Source organism: Engraulis encrasicolus, chromosome 10 (genome assembly GCF_034702125.1).
Source record: "Engraulis encrasicolus isolate BLACKSEA-1 chromosome 10, IST_EnEncr_1.0, whole genome shotgun sequence".
NCBI lineage: Eukaryota > Metazoa > Chordata > Actinopteri > Clupeiformes > Engraulidae > Engraulis > Engraulis encrasicolus.
In genome coordinates this window covers 42,808,537-42,826,642 of record NC_085866.1, presented here as the reverse complement: position 1 = coordinate 42,826,642, position 18,106 = coordinate 42,808,537, and the positions used below count along the sequence as shown (strand labels likewise).

At 41.3% G+C, this 18,106-nt stretch overlaps 1 protein-coding gene across 1 annotated transcript in view; it reads left to right on the top strand.

Moving 5' to 3' along the window:
* The window catches only part of apeh (acylaminoacyl-peptide hydrolase), a 28,092-nt gene extending 13,611 nt beyond the window's left edge, over positions 1–14,481 (top strand). Inside the window, exons 13-22 of the mRNA XM_063208934.1 lie at positions 1,915–1,966; positions 2,089–2,177; positions 4,227–4,365; positions 5,629–5,712; positions 8,359–8,439; positions 10,256–10,344; positions 11,078–11,268; positions 12,317–12,419; positions 12,687–12,793; positions 13,810–14,481. Coding sequence (XP_063065004.1) covers positions 1,915–1,966; positions 2,089–2,177; positions 4,227–4,365; positions 5,629–5,712; positions 8,359–8,439; positions 10,256–10,344; positions 11,078–11,268; positions 12,317–12,419; positions 12,687–12,793; positions 13,810–13,918 — 1,044 coding nt within the window. The 3' untranslated portion in view covers positions 13,919–14,481. The remainder of the gene's footprint in view (positions 1–1,914; positions 1,967–2,088; positions 2,178–4,226; positions 4,366–5,628; positions 5,713–8,358; positions 8,440–10,255; positions 10,345–11,077; positions 11,269–12,316; positions 12,420–12,686; positions 12,794–13,809) is intronic.
* The last annotated feature ends 3,625 nt before the right edge of the window (positions 14,482–18,106 follow it).

Sequence of the window (18,106 nt, the reverse complement as noted above, 5' to 3'; positions counted from 1 at the left end):
ATTCATAATATTAGTATATGAAGGTAATATTAGGGCGTATTCACACCAACCACGTTTGGTCCGGACCAAAGGACCAAACGGACCAGGTTCGGACCTTTTGGGATGGTCTGAATACAAACCAGCGAATCCTGGTCCGGACCAAACAAGCGGACCGAGACCGAGCTGAAAGGTCGGACTCGGTCCGGATCAAACGAACCCTGGTGCGGACCTTTTGGAGGTGTGAAAGCAGACCGGACCTAATCCCAGACTTTTTGCTTTTTTGTACCTCGGGAGCTTCCGTCGTTTTTCGAGATTAATTGGAAACAGAGTGTAAACAAAGCGACTCCACAACTTGTCATGTCCATGTCTTTGGTGTAAATTCGACAGAGTGGTTTGTTTGCAACAATATTAGCCTAATATTAATAAAATAATAGCCTAAACTATCGCAATCGTGGGCGTAGGCTACATTATTGTAGGCTACGGTCATTCATATTTTCAATGAGGATGGCTTGTCAGTGGAGCACAGGAAAGGAAAAAGAGACTGTTAATTTACCTATCACAGCATTTTAAATGTTGATTGGGGCAAATCCGAAAAGCATCTACTGAAGAAACGGAAGAAAACACTGTAGTCCGCACAGTATGGATTCTGATAATGATAGCAATAATTACGACGTTGGCACTTATCCCCCCTGGCTTGCTAGCTGTGCGTTGGATGGATGTAGGCTAGTGGAATAGCCTAGGCTACTTGAAGAAGTTGTGATGAAGACAACGAAGGTAATTCATTAATTTACCCGCTGTGGTGGCATGTTGGCAAGTTTGTATGATCCAAACGCTATGCCCGTGCTCATCATGTTACTTTTTTCTTGATGGAGTGCGTGAAATATTGCTGCAAATGGTAGCCAATATTCCAATACAAACGTAGGCTATCCAAATGACAGTGGAGCGCACTGTTTATTTTCGAGAAGAAAGAATGGCGTGGTGCGTGGAATAAGCTCGCCAATGTTTCACATTGAGCCTGTTTTGCGTTGTTCCCAGACATCCCAAGTGTAAAACACTGATTGCAGGGAGGTGGTTATCCTAATATTGATGACTAAACCAGCCAGCAATCTCGCCCGCACGCTATATGAAAGAAAGAAAGAAAGAAAGAAACAGGGATAAAATGTGGCTATCCCAACTCGCGGGATCAATCAATTGGCTTTCAGGAAGACTCCCTTCATGTCATGAGCTTCAGATAGTCTGCGCTATATTTCGTGTGAGCGCTATGCCATACATGCCGTGAACGTTTATTTTACATGCCGCTGAACTCTTTGGATGCTTGTAGGCCTATTTGGACATAGCCTTAACTTGTTGCGCGTGTCGTTTCTGACCAATAGCTGAACGACCTCAGGGCGCGTGGCTTTCTTGTCGATTTTGGTCCGCTTACTGAAATGTACACAGTCTGAAAGCCAACCGCACCAAATTTTTAGAATTAGGTTCGGACCAAACAAAGTGAACTATCGGACTTTCCTGGTCTGAATACGCCCTTAGTATCTAAAAGGTTAAAGCGTTATATACTGTGCATGCCACATTGACCGCAAATATGCATAACCTTTTCCTGGTCACAGGAGATTAATGATGTGTGTAAAATAGAAATACTGACATTCAGAATATTCATTTTTTGAATACTCAGATTAGCCCTACTTTCAGAATATTCATTTTTTTTGGAAATGTAATTCGCAGCTAAATATATATATTATATATATGTTTATCTTGATTAAATGTTGTATGTAGTTTGCGGTATGTTGTTCTTATTGAAGAGCAATTATTCAATATACAACATATGGAAATATTTTATTTCTGTACTATTTCAACCACAATTCTACAAACACTACCTTTTAAGGTTCTGCTTGTTTCATTTCATTGTTTTTCTTTTTTTTGTCATTTGAACTCATACAGGAACTTCTGGTGGTTGACATCGCCACAGGCAGTGTCACATCTCTCACTTCCAGTCAGTACACCTGTCTTCTGCACTTCTGCCTTCTACATTCAATGCATACCAATAGCTCCTTGCTGTGTGTAAAACACTTTAAATGAATACTCTGTTGTGGTTGTTTTCTTGCCTCACCTCAGAGTCTGACATGGGGAGCTGGTACCTGCTCACTATTCACAAGGACATGATGGTGGTCAGCTGTGCTTCTCCAAACTGCCCTCCCAGTCTGGTAATGTCCACATCCCACCTCCAGTAGTGCTCCCATAGGGTTTGTTTGATTGATTGATTGATTGATTGATTTTGTTTATTGACATTTCACAAATCATTAAAAAGGTATATAAATAAATAAGTCATACATATGTCAAAAGGATAACACAAAAAAGCTTATGGAGCTTGTTTCCATTGTGGTTGAAGAGCCTTGCTCTAATAGCCTGCGATAACTAAGTTGCTTTGCATAAAGGTGTCAATGCTAGGGTGGAGTGATGGCAACGGCTGCATTTCCCCCTTCTGACTTGTCCATGACCCATTTCCCCAAACAGTGTAAACCTGCTGCCAATTACTGGAAGGAATGTCACCTTAGTTGCTGCCTGTTGCCTGTTGCTCATCGTATTGTTGGGCAGTGTACAGTTGGACCATTGTAGGTCTGCTGGTTACTAAAGCACGACTTGAGCTCCAGCACTCACCAAGACTCAATATAGACACAGTGGGCCATTAGGGATTAACCAACAATGTAACGGCATACTGTATATGCCACCCACTTTGTCAGCAAATTTGCCTAAATAAACTAAACTAAACTAAGCCCAAATTGTCCTGTTGGCAGTGTACATTTTCACCATTGAGGGTCTGCTGGTTACTTAAGTATGACTTGAGCTCCATCGCTCACCAATACTATCAATGTACAGTAGACATAGTGTGCCATAAGGAATTAACCAGCAATGTAGTGACATTGTAATAGCCATAGTATTAACTGAGATACCATAATTGGCCAGACGTGGTTGAGATTTCCTCCAAAGGTAGGCTAAAGGGGTAGCTATCTCTGTGGTGATGCAAAAAAAAAAAATATATTTTGGAGTAAATTTTTTGTCATCTGTCATTTTTGTTATCCAAACCATGGGATGCTGAGGGTGTGCAAAATTCCCTGCTTATTTAAATTCCCTGCCTTTATATGTTTAAAATGCATTGCTTCTAGAAGTGCACATTTGCCTATGCAAAATATTACTTAGTCTGTAGGAAATGTGGCGCTGCATGTTTAAGGAATTGATCATCATGCTTTGAATCCATGTTATAGAAGCATGATATGAAACGTGCCCGGACATTCTCTTTCATACAGTCGCATTTTCGGACTCTCCTGCCTCGTTTGGAAGTATCTCCACACGAATATGCTTCTTCATTTGGATACTATTTTAACAGTAGTACAGCAAAAAACAGTAGCCTATTTTCACTTACCAAATGATTTCTTGACGTTGACATAGGCTAGGCCTACAAGTTGATGTCTGAATTGCGTTCACAAAGCGCGCTTGTTCATTTGCATGGGAAAAGACTATAGTAGGCTAGTGCAAACAGAGGACACCGGAGCATCTTCAGATGTGGACATTTTTACTGTGATTGACTCTGAAGGAGTCATGACAGCTCGAAACGTTAATAGTGCCACTTGACCAAATACGCAGGTAAAAATCCACATCTGAAGACGCTCTGGTGACTTCATTTTCTGTCGCTTATTACAAACCTTCCGATTTACAATTAAATGGCTGGTTCTTTCAAATAATGACTCAGTTATCAAACGGTTTCACAAAGTTGTGAAAGACATCTGCCTAGTGCCTACTGATATAGGGCACTGTTTTGAAACGGTTGGCTTTATAGGAGACCTACGTCTCAAGCGCCCAAGCGCAGCGTTCGTGATTGTGCATTACTGTGCAGGCTGCTATCTCTCTATTGATTAATTACTTGCACAAACGGAACACAAAGGCAAAAAAGAACCCATAGACCATGGATTTTAATTACTATTTGCAAAACAAATTTCATGGAGGTTTTGAGTTTTGTATATTTGATTCATTTGGGCATATTTGGCGTTCAAAAAAAAAAATCTCGGACGAAATGAGCGAGGTCCGGACCTCGCTAACCTCAAATGTGGCTACGGCCATGCATGTCAGGAGTTTTTTGGTTATAATGTTCTGTGTTATCTTGCTGTCGTGGAGAATGTTTCTGTTATATTCTCTGTAGTGAAGGCTGAATGCTGAATCCAAGATTATAGCTTGATGATGTCCTTTCCTGTCTGCAGAGGGTGGGCTTCCTGCCTGAGAGAGGCTCTGAGGCGGCGGTGAGCTGGGTCACCCTGGAGACGGCCGAGGTGCAGTCGGACTTCGATTGGCAGGTTCTCACCTTTACCCCGCCCCCCGGACAGGAGAACAGCGAGTACCGTGAGTACCAGGCCTGCTGAGTGTTTTTTTATCACTGATGCACCACAGCCTGATAAACCAGCCTATATGTGAGACTGGATGTGTCATTTAGTCTGGCCCCGATGAACGATACATCCGAAGATTGTTGATGAGAACAACCTGATGTTTTTCAAACCGATCAGCGATCTTTCTCGTTGAGTGCTTTCCCAGCGTTGCGAGCTTCGTCGTCACTCCCTCAAAACCCCGCCCGCTTTGATTCAAAACAAATTCAAAACAAATCTCTGCGTTGTGATTGGTTCGCCAGGTTCAGGGCACAGTGTGCAGGATGTTTTCAATCCGAGGCCAGACCCACTTGCCAGCCAAATTTTGTTGGCGTCCAGCGGGTGGCGCTGGTTGACTAGGCTAGATGCACCATGATACGTCCTTCCAGTTCTTAATGACCCATAAAGAAATCACGTCAACACTGAATGCGTGCACATTCTTCCGGGTGGTACTGCACTCTAGGGGGGTCAACGAAAGAGTGAAGACTCCATTCAGATTGGAGCGTCCCTTAGGTGAACTGCAGGCATGGGTAAACTAGGGAATGGGGAGTCTGTATGTAAAACCGGCTGTGAACACACACACACACACACACACACACACACACACACACACACACACACACACACACACACACACACACACAGACAGTGCACACCCTAAAGAGAAGACCTGCCGCCCTGAAGCGTGTACATTGATAGAAATAGAGACAAAGTACACTTGTTATGCTATTTCGAGAGGGAAGAGGCTGTTCCAGAAGCATATGAGATGTTTGTTGTTACAAGACCTCAAACTTACTGATTGGACTGAGGACGTCATCAGGAATGCCCGTGTCTGTGGTGCCCACTGCATAGCTGAAGTTATCGTGACCATCCGTTTTCTTATTTCGGAAAAAAACACCCGCCTAGTTTCTGTACAAACGAACGATGCATGGTCGATTCTGCTCCAACGGTGCGCACGCAGCCAAATTATGTTATATCTGTTTACAAACTGTAAAGGGGTCTATTCCACACTGATTTCTTCCTGGGCAGCGCCCCCAGCCAGATGAACCAAAATAAAATTTGACCAACTCAAAGCCCCCCCCCCCATGACAAGGCTCCCAGGGTGACACTTAACTAGGACTGCCCCTGTTTCCATGATGCTATTCGTTCATTAGTCTTTCCATTTTGGCAAAATGTTTCATATTTCAACCCCCCATCTCATCATTTCTCTCTGACATCTCTTCCTTTGCATTTTCTTTTATAGCTGGTTTGGATTTTGAGGCCCTGCTACTGAAGCCAAAGGATACCAAAGAAGGAGCAAAGCTGCCACTCGTCGTCACGCCTCATGGTGGGTTGCGCAACCTCATCACATCAAAGATACTGGAAATAGACCGCATGGCAATTCTTAACAGATTTATATCCTTCTGGAATTGCATTATTGGCGGAAATAGTACATGTACATCCCGCAGGATATAAGCCCTTGTTCATAGTCTGGCCTTGCCAGATGTAAGAACTCCTGTCCAAAAAAATGTGCATCCCTCCCAGCATTAATTGTCTCTCAATTGGGCTATACCAGGCCCTCTGTTCGATTGAAATTAGTGCAAGGGTATGGCAAGACATGGGGTCTCATTTATCAAGCGTTCTTAGGCACAGGTCTGTGCGTAAAGCGTGCGTGCGATCATTCCTGAGCAAAGTGTGGGATTTATGAGCATGTACTTGAACGTAGAAATGTGCCTAAATCTACGCACACCTCAGACCATGCGTGCGAGTGGAAGAAACACGAAATTGCAAATAATATTGACCGTGCAAGGTACAGTTTGCTTTGAATGACAATGGAGTATGACAGTGTGCTATTTTACAGTGCTTTCGTCCATGTGTGTCTCCTTCTTTTACTTATTTTGAAACACTGTCCTCCTGTCGAAAGCACCTCCACTTCTGCCGCGGAAATGTTTTAATCTCCGCACTTCCCACCAGCGCTTCGACTGGTGCGTGTGTCCGCGTGTGTTTTAATACCATATATGGTTATTTGGAGGTGTTTCGGGATGCAAATTACCCCGAATGCGGGTGTGCACAGTGATTTGGAAGGTGTGGGATTTATCATGCAGACGTGTGCGTAGGAGCAGCCAACGCACGTTTGATAAATCCTGATTTTTCTGTACTTGCGAACATTCTAAATTTCACTCGTAAGAGACAATTTAGAAGACATTCTACGAACTGATGATAAATGAGGCCCCAGGAGTTGTTGTTCATACAGTAAATTGTAATTAGTATATATATATATATATATACAGTTGAGGACGATATTATTAGCCCCCCTCCTGAAATTAGACATATCTCCTCATTGATCATTGAGAATGATCTTTATTAATACATGTATGTTATTCTTGAAACGAATACACCATGGAGATAATATCCAATAAGTTAAATTTGGACTTTTCCATTTTCACAATGAGTTTAAACAAAAAAGTGTAAAAATGGCAAGGACAAAATTATTAGCCCCCTTATCATTAATAGTCAATACAGTGCCGTTTATGAACAAAAATTGACACCAGGCACTTTGATTAGTTGTTAACTATGTTGGCACATGTTCTACCAGGGATTTTGGCCCATTTTTGTCATTGCAAATAGTTAAGCTGATCCAAATTGCATGGATGTTGAGGATAGACATTCATTTTCAGCACTCTTCAAATACTATCTAAAGGATTGAGGTCTGAACCACTCCATGACCATGGTTTTACTATCCTTGAAGAACATTTGAACTATTTTGAATGCAAGTTTTGGGTTATTATCTTATTGAAAGATCCAGTGAAGATCTTAACTCCCTCTATGAGCATATTTTTGCAAGGTCACTTTCCACATTCTATCATAATTTTCAGTTTTTATGGTGCCGTACACCCAAACAAGGTTTCCTGTGGCTAGGGCTGCCACAGAATGATGCATCCACCACCATGTTTAATTGTGGAAACCATCTTATAACGATTCAAGGACTATCCCTTTCTTCACCTGACAGAAGCAGAATTCATGCATCAAAGCAGGTGCAATTGAATATCATCAGATGAAAGCAGAGACGTTCAAAACTCATTTTTGACTTTCAAATGTTCACAGGCAAAGCTCAATAACACTCTGATATGCACTGCCTTTAGTAAAGGGGTTCTTCTGTGATGATGGCCCCAAAGCCCAATATGATGACAAGCCCTAACAACTGTCTCTCTTGGGAGGGGAAAAACCTCCAGGTGAGGCCAGGTCAATAACAATCATCTAGGCAGGTGTCCAATGCTTCTTTGGTCTAATGAGGCTACGCAGTTTCCACAGTTGCACATAGTGGAAGGGCATCAAGTTTAGTCTGTTATTCAGCCTCAGACACAGGGAGTCTGGGTCTGAATCTGGATTGCTGGGTCTTCCAACAACATTGTAACCCAAAGCATACATTTAGATTAGTTCAGAGGTTCTTCAAGGACACTAAAACCATGATATTGGAATCACCCGCTCATAGTCCAGTCCTAAATCCCACTGAGAGTCTGTGGTTAATGTCTATGCTCAGCATCCATGCGATTTGGACCAGCTAGAACACTTTGCAGTGAAGAAATGGGCCAAAATCCCTAGTGGGGCACGAGACAACCTAGGTATCAATTTATCAGAGCCTGTTGTCAGTTTTTGTTCATAAATGGCGCCATATTGACTATTAATGATCAGGGGGCTAATAATTTTGTCCTTGTCATTTTTGCCCTTTTTTGTTTAAACTCATCGTAACAATAGAAAAATCCAAATTCAACTCATTGAACATTATCTCCATCAGTGTATTTGTTTCCAGAATAACAGAAACGGTTAATAATGGTAATTCTTACTGAGAAATCAAGAGAAATGTCTAATTTCAGGAGGGGGGCTAATAATATCGTCCTCAACTGTATATATATATTTATAAAATATGATATAAGTTGCTTTGGATAAAAGTGCCAAATGTAATGTAATGTAAAATCTTTTGTCATGTCTTTAGGCGGGCCTCACGCCATAATAACAGCTGACTGGCTCTTGTTCTCTGCGGTGTACTGTAAGATGGGGTTGGCTGTTCTACTGGGTGAGTATCAATAGCTCTCCGGCTGTAAAAGTGGAGTTGACATTTTTGACTGAAAGCAGGGCTGCACAAAACTGCTTCTTCCTCAATTTGAGTTTTGTGAGAAAAGAGATTTAGATCTGCGGAAGAGATTAGTTGAACCACTCTGAACAACTTCTGTCTCAATCACCTGATCTGGACAGTCAAATTTTTGGCAGCCTGCGGTTTCACTTGGGCCTGCTCGCAATGGTGTGTTTGTGGGTCTACAAAACAAGATATAATACTGTTTTGCTTATTATGTCAGTCTCACACAGTAGTCATCTGCTGCTATTAAAAATGGCAGTCTATTTGACCACATTGCATTTTGGTTTATGGCAATGATTACTATATATTAACTCCTCAAGGCATGAATAGACCAAGCGCGACATGAGCGATTCCAGCGACGAAAGTAATTTGTGATTTTGTATTGAGTAATGTGACGAAAGCGATTCGGGCGACTAGAGGCGATTTGCGTAACTTGGGCGACAGTTTGTAGTTGGACTTAAGCGAATATTATACAAATTAGCTATGATGCGGTTCGGCAACAGCCGCCACAGGCAATGGCAATGTTGGGATGCTTGCATTTTGCTTTTAACATACTCTGTAGATTCAATCGCTCGCATTGCTCTTTTTGCTCTTTTTGCGCTTTTTCCATCGATGTGTGTGCCTGTATTTGCCTGCTGTCTCAAGAGGTTAAGTGGTTCTGCATGCAACACATCTGCTTTTCAAGTATTTTTCCATTCCCGTCTCTAATCCATATGAGTTGAACTTCTTATTTTAACTTCTAAACTCTAAAGCTCTTAAACTCGTATTTTTTCATATTTAGTTTCTATTAGAAAAGTATCTGAATAGTCACATTAATAAATCTATATTATTTGAAAACCAAGCCATGAAGGTTGTTATATTAGCCCTCAAAAATATGGCAAGCGTAGAAATGGTTTTTTAGCTACTTCTATTTAATTACAAATCCTTTCCTATATGCCTACATGCATTGCATCCATTTAATCTAACCATATTAATAAAAGTTAGGACATGCCAACACTTGGTTGTTTTAATTGTGCCTGTCAGTGTCCTGGACTGACAGGCTGGTGTTGTTTGTGGTTGAATGAAGTAACAGTGCTTAACTGATTTATATTGTGTGACTGTACGTTAGACGTCTGGTAGTTTGTCACTGACAGATCAGCAGCAGTGAGCTGGTGGCAGCTCAGCCATTGATTGGATATGGCTGGAGTTAATTGGATGGTCTCGACTCATCATGTGCCGTGTGTGTGCCGTGTGCTTAGAGACGGACCGGATTGACTGGTCAGTCAGCCGTGTGTGACTCGCATGCTGTCAATATAGTTAGTCAGGCGAATAACTTGTTTCGGCTGTCACAAAAAACCCCATTGTTGCTGCTATTGGGTGACAGTTCCTCCAACTTCTGTTTTTGGTTCAATGTTTTTGCTTCATTGTTGTCAAACGTAGGATTAGACACAACAAAATTGGATGTGTCTGATTCAGGTCATGATAATTATGAACCATTTGGAAGTTGTTAGTCATTTTTCCCCCGCGGTGACAATTGGAAAGAAAACCTTCTGAAAACCATGCTGTTTTCTAAATAATAGAGATAAGATATCTTCCTCATTAAAACCATGACCAAGGGTAGATTACTGCCGCCTCTCCTCTTTAAAGGTATGCTTGGTGATGCCAAAACATTCATGCACTTTGCTTGTGGATGTGGTATGACTGTATATGTTGAACAAAATAAAAAAAGTTCCTACCTTAACTAAATAAATAAGTAAAATAATGTCTTCTCATACAGTAAACTACCGTGGCTCCACTGGGTTTGGCCAAGACAGTATCTACTCTCTCCCAGGCAGAGTTGGAACACAGGACGTGCTTGATGTTCAGGTACCGTCTCTGGTTCATTGCTTTTTGCAACGCTGCAATTTCTTCCCATGCTCTAGCTAGTGATAAAATACAAAACAGATCGACTTAACTATATATTTCATGTGGAAACTCAAACCATATAACACTTCCTTTGCTAGGGCAGTGTCTTGAGTGTGTTTGCGCCATCTGAAAGGGCTTGGTAGTTTGCAAAGGACATTATCATACAATGCTGTCATTCAATGTGCATGAGAGAGAGAAAGAAAAACATTATACTGTAGATAGCTCTGCCTAGCTAAAAAGAAAAGGCTGTAGATAACTAACCCTTACCAAAAGCAGATGAAAATATATATTTTAAAATTTCTGTTTAAAACATGCCACTGTTGGGGCATTTCTGATTTCAATCGGAAGCCAGTTCCAGCATTTGGCAGCATAATGATATCGCTAGCTTATCAGCAATATATTTAGGGCCTAGGCCAGTGAGTGACTTATAGACAATAATACATATTTTCTATAAAATCTTACAGATGAAACGGGCCACTTGATACAATAGGCCTGCAGTATGTTTGATTTGACAAAGAGGAACAAAACTATAAAACTCATTTTGGCTTTTGAAGGAGTTTCGTACCTCAGCTGGCAGTTGCGTTGGAGATTGACCCTTTGGAAGCTGATCAGAAAAAAATCTACGAAACTCCCTCAAAAGCCAAAATGAGGTTGTATAGATTTGTTCCTCTTTGTTGCCACTCTTCTCCCCCAGTATGCAGTAGAGTCGGTGCTGACGCAGGGCTGCTTTGACGAGCAGAAGGTGGCCATCTCCGGAGGCTCACACGGCGGATTCCTGGCCTGCCACCTGATTGGCCAGTTTCCCGACTTTTACAAGGCGTGCATCATCCGCAACCCCGTCACCAACCTCACCACCATGATTGGCAGCACTGACATTCCAGACTGGTACGTATCGCACAAGGACTCCAGGGAGACAATTAAGGTCCTTTCTCACACTGGTATCCCACAACTTTTTTTGAAGGGAAGCAGGTTAAAAGACTACCGGTTTGAGGGTTTTGTGCCGGGGAAAAAAATCCAACATAGGCTGGGAGAGTGACGTTATTGGACAGACAGTAATTGCATTCTGTCTCGGTCATTGACAGTTTGAAGAGAAAAAAAGGAACATTTGCCTTTGTAATTAAATAGGTATTGTTGAAGGAACTTGTAATCCTTGTATAATTTTGAGGCTGGGGTGGCAGACAGGGTTTCTGCCAGGCTGGCCTCCCCTATAAGGCTCATTACTGTAGATCGCTGGTGGAGGGACGACTGAGTAGGCATTTAGTTGGCTTTGTAACCTTCTATTCTATTTTCATATTCCATATTCCGTTTTAATATTCCACTCTAACACTCAGGTAAATACTGGACATAGCGTGACTCGCTTCGAAGGTGTCTGACGTCACCTGCAAAGGGCCCATGTGGGCTTGCTAGTGGAGGGGGGGTAGCGCTAGGATGAGGGGGAGTGGTAGTGGAGGATGGCGACGGGATGTCTGCATCTGCTCTGCATTATTTAACATGTCCATGGATCTGGCACAGCTTTGCCAATTATATGCCCCCCACCCCTTGCCACTTACCTACTGTAATCGTTAGCCCCCCCTACATGGGGGGCTCATCTGAAGAACATTCTATTGTCATTCTGCTGTCCTAGCCAACACCTCATCTCCACTAGGTGACATTTGTGAATCAATTGTTGCATTATTTTATGAAGCCATTTGTATTCTGTAACTAATAATCGGAATGGGGGAAATGAGACCCAACCTGTTGATTTAGTGTCAGCGATTGCATGTGGAGTTTTCTTGTCTTCTGTCTTTATTTCATCCTAGCTGTGTGTGTGTGTGTGTGTGTGTGTGTGTGTGTGTGTGTGTGTGTGTGTGTGTGTGTGTGTGTGTGTGTGTGTGTGTGTGTGTGTGTGTGTGTGTGTGTGTGTGTGTGTGTGTGTGTGTGTGTGTGTGTTCAGGTGCATGGTGGAGGCCGGGCTGGATTACAGCCCAGATGCCCAGCTGGACGCTGCCGCTCTGGCCCAGATGCTTGACAAGTCTCCTATCAGACACATCTCTCAGGTGGGATGCTGAACTTTGTTTACATTGGCAGCATGTTTTGTTCACCTGTGTCAAGCAGCGGGACAATGAACCCAATTTTTAAGCTGACAGACAGTGTAGACAGTGTGTTCTGAGTGTGTTTTTGCTACTTCTATATACTTGTAGCTCAATGTGTGACAAAATAACTTGAAATTGAACTTGGACGAAAAGATTGCACATTTATTGATATTACGTTTGATTGTCTTTGCTGTTTCTATCATTGTGTGCTCTTCTGGAACACTCCTGTAGGTGAAGACGCCGGTTTTGCTCACCCTGGGTGAAGATGACAAGCGTGTTCCTCCAAAGCAAGGCATTGAGTACTACAGGGGCCTCAAGGCTCGCAATGTCCAAACAAGGTGGGTGAACTACTGCTCAGAAAGCCATTTGGTGTTGATGACGATAATACCAGTAATAATGTTTTGTTTTGTTTTTCCGCACAAAGCTCGACGTTCAATATGCTTTGCAATTTGAAAGACGAACACAGGACCAGTGGCGTAGCTAGAAACAAAAATCAAGGTGTTTCCTAGAAAATACTGGTGCTCCATGTATTTTAACAGAACAAATGCAAGCGCTGCAAAACATAAAGTGACACAGTGCCCACTGTGCAGAGATGAAGAACCTATCATAGCATGTTTGCACACATACTCACGTGGCCATAATATTATGCATAGTAGCTGTCACTGGTGCCAGTGTTGGAGAAGGCGAGTTCCTCTGCTAGGCTTGCTATGGGGAAATATAATGATAACAGTGATGGTGATGGCGATGGTGATGATGCTCAGGGTCACTTTTTGAGCTAGGTTGTTGATCAGCATTTCCAACAGATGACGCCTTCCCCATTCGGTATTAGATGGCATGGCAACATTACTGAAAAAGTCCCAGTTTATTACTGTCTTCAGATTTCAGCAGCCTGTGCCTATGAGTGCATTTTCTTAGTAAACATTACTGTTCTCATATGGTTGGGTGCTGTTTTATACGCCCTGATACTTTACTGGCGCAGTTGTGGAGGCAAAACAAGAGGCTAATCTGAACAGGAAGGAAGACAGTTGTGGTTTCTAAAATTGAGTTTCTATTTTTATGGACCATTGCTCTCATGATGCGTTTGCTCTGGCTTGTGGTCGAGAGTGCCAAGAAATGCTTTGGGGAAAGTGTTGTGGATCTGTGTTGCGTAATGTTTTTGAATCTGTAATCGCATGAAGCCAACCATATTCTCCACAGCTTTTGGCATTGAGTGCATTTTCTTAAAGAGCAGCTCAGATTTAACTCTCTTACAAGTCTCACAGAAGCAGCAATATACTGTATACATAAGTCCACTGGATGAATATTATTCTATTTTTTAATTAATGTTCTGCTCTTGCACCTCCCAATTGAACAGGCTGCTGTGGTACCCTGGCAACAACCATTCACTGTCCACCATTGCTGCTGAGTCTGACAGGTTTGTTAACATCGCCCTGTGGATCATCCAGCACTGTGGCCTTCAGTAACATCGAGGCATGAACATCCGTCCTCATCCACGCTTCCTCCATGGGTTAGTCCTGACTGGAAGCGGAGACTTGGAGAGAAAGTTGGAGACCCCGCTGTCTGCAACAGTGGTATCGTCCTCACTTTCTCACTTCACTCACAATGACGGCAAACCAGAGGAGTTAGCCAGCTTTCTTACTGACAGCACTTGTACGCCAAAAGATATGTAATGTCTTGTTCTTTCTGCTAAATGAATGTTGGATTTCAAATATCATGCAAAAATGTAAGCCTTTATATACAGTAAACTGACTTGTGTTTTTTATTATCGTTTCAATATTGTAATAAAATGTCAGCTCCTTAACAGTTAATGAAAAGTTGCACTGTATCAATAGTTTCTTATTCTTTGGCAAATATTAAGATGGTTTGAAAATAATCAGTGCTTACAGCGGGTGCCTCGACCTCAACTCTTTCTCACAGAGAAGAGAAAAAAAGCATCTAAACTCTTTCTGAGATCCTCTCGCTTTATGGACCAACTGTTTAGGAACTCATTTGGTGTCTTCCAATAAAAAAAAATGTTTCTTTTCGAGATCTTGTGTAGTATCTCAATATATGTATTTTGTTTGTAACAAGGATATGCTGTATGTGGTATTGCTGCCAACAAAGAGAAAGATAGAAATGCACAGCACTGATTCTTGAAAGTTTGGCAAAAACACGCCCCACTCATAAAAATGCTATTTTGTTGAAAATCAATTACATTTTCATGAACAAACAAAATCCAGGTAATAATTAAGGGTTCTGTTACACAAATGTGCATTTGTTTTAAATGTTTAATTGTAATGTTATTATTTCATCACCAAATACTTTTCCCTCCCCCTGTAAAACCTGCAGACATTATCATTTCATAAAAAACTGTTGAATTGAATAATATGGTCATTACATGGAAGAATATATTGAAATATTTCTACAGGACTGAAAACAGAAAGTTCAGAATAATATTTACTATTATTTTGTGATGACTCAAAATGTGTCCCTATAGTATTTGTCACCACCGTCAGATATTTTAAAGACACTAGATTCAGACACGCATAAGGTCATCTACATTATTGAGGAACTCTCAGCTCTATTGTATGCCTCACCGTCACTGAAGCTCCTTTTCACTTCCACCGTCACAACCATGTCAACATTGTCACTTTTGTATGAAAAGGTTATAGTAGATAATAACTAGGGCTGGGAAATTAATGCGTTAATTTTGATTAATTAATCACGCGATTCGATTAATTAATTAACATGATTAAAAAAATAATCGCAGTGCAATATTGCTACGTAGTTCTGGATTAGACCAGTGGAGGGCAGTATTACGCCTGATGGTGAATTGCCTGCTGTAATTGAGAAGAGTTCTCTCTTTTAAAAATGAATCATATTTTTAGATTAAGCTTATTTATTGTACCGGTAATTATTAAAAACAAAAATCACTGTTGTCAAGTCAGATATTTCAATGCGATTGATTTGATTAATTAATTTCAAAGTCTACAGATTAATTTGATTAAAATTTTTAATCGAGTCCCAGCCCTAATAATAACATTCATATTTACTTTTTGGAAGAGGTATGAAGTACCTAAAAAAAAGCACAGGGTAAACAAAATGGCTAATGTGTACGAACTTTGAATATTATGTAAAAGAGTTTTTGTCCAGATGTCACCAACATCAGGTTTTGTGTGTGATGGTGGGGACAAAAGCTTCCAAATGCTCCTCAGTGGAGGCTAGCATATAATTTTGGATCAGAATAATGCTAATATTGTTACGTGGGAGGTTAGGAAAATACTTAAAGGTACACTGTGCAGGAAATGTCCAAAAATGGTACTGCAACTATGCTGCTCATTGAAACTGGGTTGCCTAATGCCTAATTCTGATCTTTTCATGAAAGTTTACTAAGTAATAAAGTAATATTTTCTAGTATGGCCCAAGTACAGTCATTTTTGCAGCTAAAAAGGGCTATTTCTGGAAATTCAAAATGGCGGACCATGGAGAAGATCCCCCTTTTCACGTATGAAAAGTGCACATTTTCCAGTCATAATGAATACTTAGAATTTTATGGTGGTGGTAAGTATTCACGAAAAAGGCAAAATTAGTGAATGGGTAGCATGAATTCAGGAAATAAACACATAAAAATCTCACACAGTGTCCCTTTAACGCAAGAAATATGTCAACCAAAAAGTTAAACGAAAACCCCCAACATGTTACAACATAAAGACTTTAGGCTTGGTCATAACAGAAAATTCCCCGTTCAAAATCCCTCATAATAGGCCTACATAAATCATTTCTAACACATAAACGTAGCCTAAACACAAAATATAAATCTTGCGGTCCGTTTGAGTCCTTGTAGTGTCAAAGTCCAAGAGTGGGCCGTTTCACACTCTGTGACTGTCCTTTGAGCAAAAGTGTTGAAGTATCAGAGACAGTGCTTGGTCGTGTTGCTGTGACCTGCACTGTCGGAAGACTTGTAATGATGTCTTAACAGTTCCGTAACTGTCTCCAACTGGAAAGGAACTCTTGTGAATTCAAAATAATTCCAGACGAAATTCGTGTGATACCTCTTACTTACCACATGCTCTCCTCCTGATATTAAAGAGCAAAATGCCTGAAGAGTCCCATAACATTCATATCAAATGTCCATCCTGTACAAATAATTATGTAAAAATAATTAGGAAAATAATGTATAACAGTTTTCATTCGAGGGCCACTTCAAATTTAAGTCCTCCAAGGGCCGTACTATGAAAACAAACCAGGATTTCCTGCAGCACTTTAGGCCTTTATTGAAGGTGGCGATGCAATTTCTAGGATTCCTTCACAAAACATGTCATATTTCATGTGAAACTGCATAACATTAAAATTATATTGGAGGCCAGATAAGATGGCCTCAAGGGCCATAATCGGCCCTCGAAACATAGGTTCAGCACACCTGAAATGCAGGATATACAAATAATAAAATGGTCATAAACAAATAAATGAAATGAAAACAGTTGTCCATCACAATACGTGTATGTTTTGTAATGTTTCGTTATTCAGCGCAATTCAGTCACATGGAACAAGCTACCCCCCGTCACCACTGTCAGATTGGTGTCACTCGACTATCTGATGGTTGGCTGTTGCTAACTACTGGGACATTAGTGGTGTGTGACCAAGATCACACCCACTTAATAACTGATATTGTCTTGGTAATCCATAGGGGGCATACAAATTACTAACTTGGGGCATATACTCAGTCTCTACTCCAAAATTCACGACAAGCACCATTGCGCACGTGGAGAAGATAGAGCTGCAGTATTTTAGCCTCAGTTGGACATTTTCTCTGCTTGTGTGCTTCATTGCATTTAAAAGCAATTAATTAAGCTACTTGACTATCTGCTGGTTAGTTGCTGCTAACTACTGGACCATTAGTGGTGTGTGACCAAGAACACACACACACTCTTGTCTTGGTAATCCAGGTGGCCGTACGAATCACTAACTTGGGGCATATACTCAGTCTGTACCCCCAAATTCAGGACAAGCACCGTTGCGCAAGTGGAGAACAGTATTTTTGACTGAGACATTTTCTCGGGGTGAGTGCTTAAAAACAAATCACTAAACTACTTGACTATCTGCTGGTTGGATGTTGCTAACTACTGCAACTACTGGGCCATTAATGGTATGTGACCAAGAACACTAATAACTGCTATTGTCTATCCAGGTGGGCCGTACAAATCACTAACTTGAGCCATATACTTGGTCTGTACTCCAAAATTCAGGACAAGCACCGTGGAGCGAGTGGAGAACACAGAGTTGCAGTATTCTTTGTCTCAGTCAGACATGGTGTGTGACCAAGAATACACCTTCTAATAACTGCTATTGTCTTGGTAATCCAGATGGGCCGTACGAATGACTTATACATACTCAGTCTGTACTCCAAAATTCAGGACAAGCACCATTACACGAATGGAGAACACAGAGCTGCAGTATTTTTTGTCTCCTACATTTTCTCAGGGTGAGTGCTTCATTGCTCTTAAAAACAATTAACTAAGATACTTGACTATCTGCTGGTTAGCTGCTGCTAACTGCTGGACCATTAGTGGTGTGTGAACAAGAACACACACACGCTCTTGTCTTGGTTATCCAGATGGCCGTACGAATCACTAACTTGGGGCATATACTCAGTCTGTACTCCCAAATTCAGG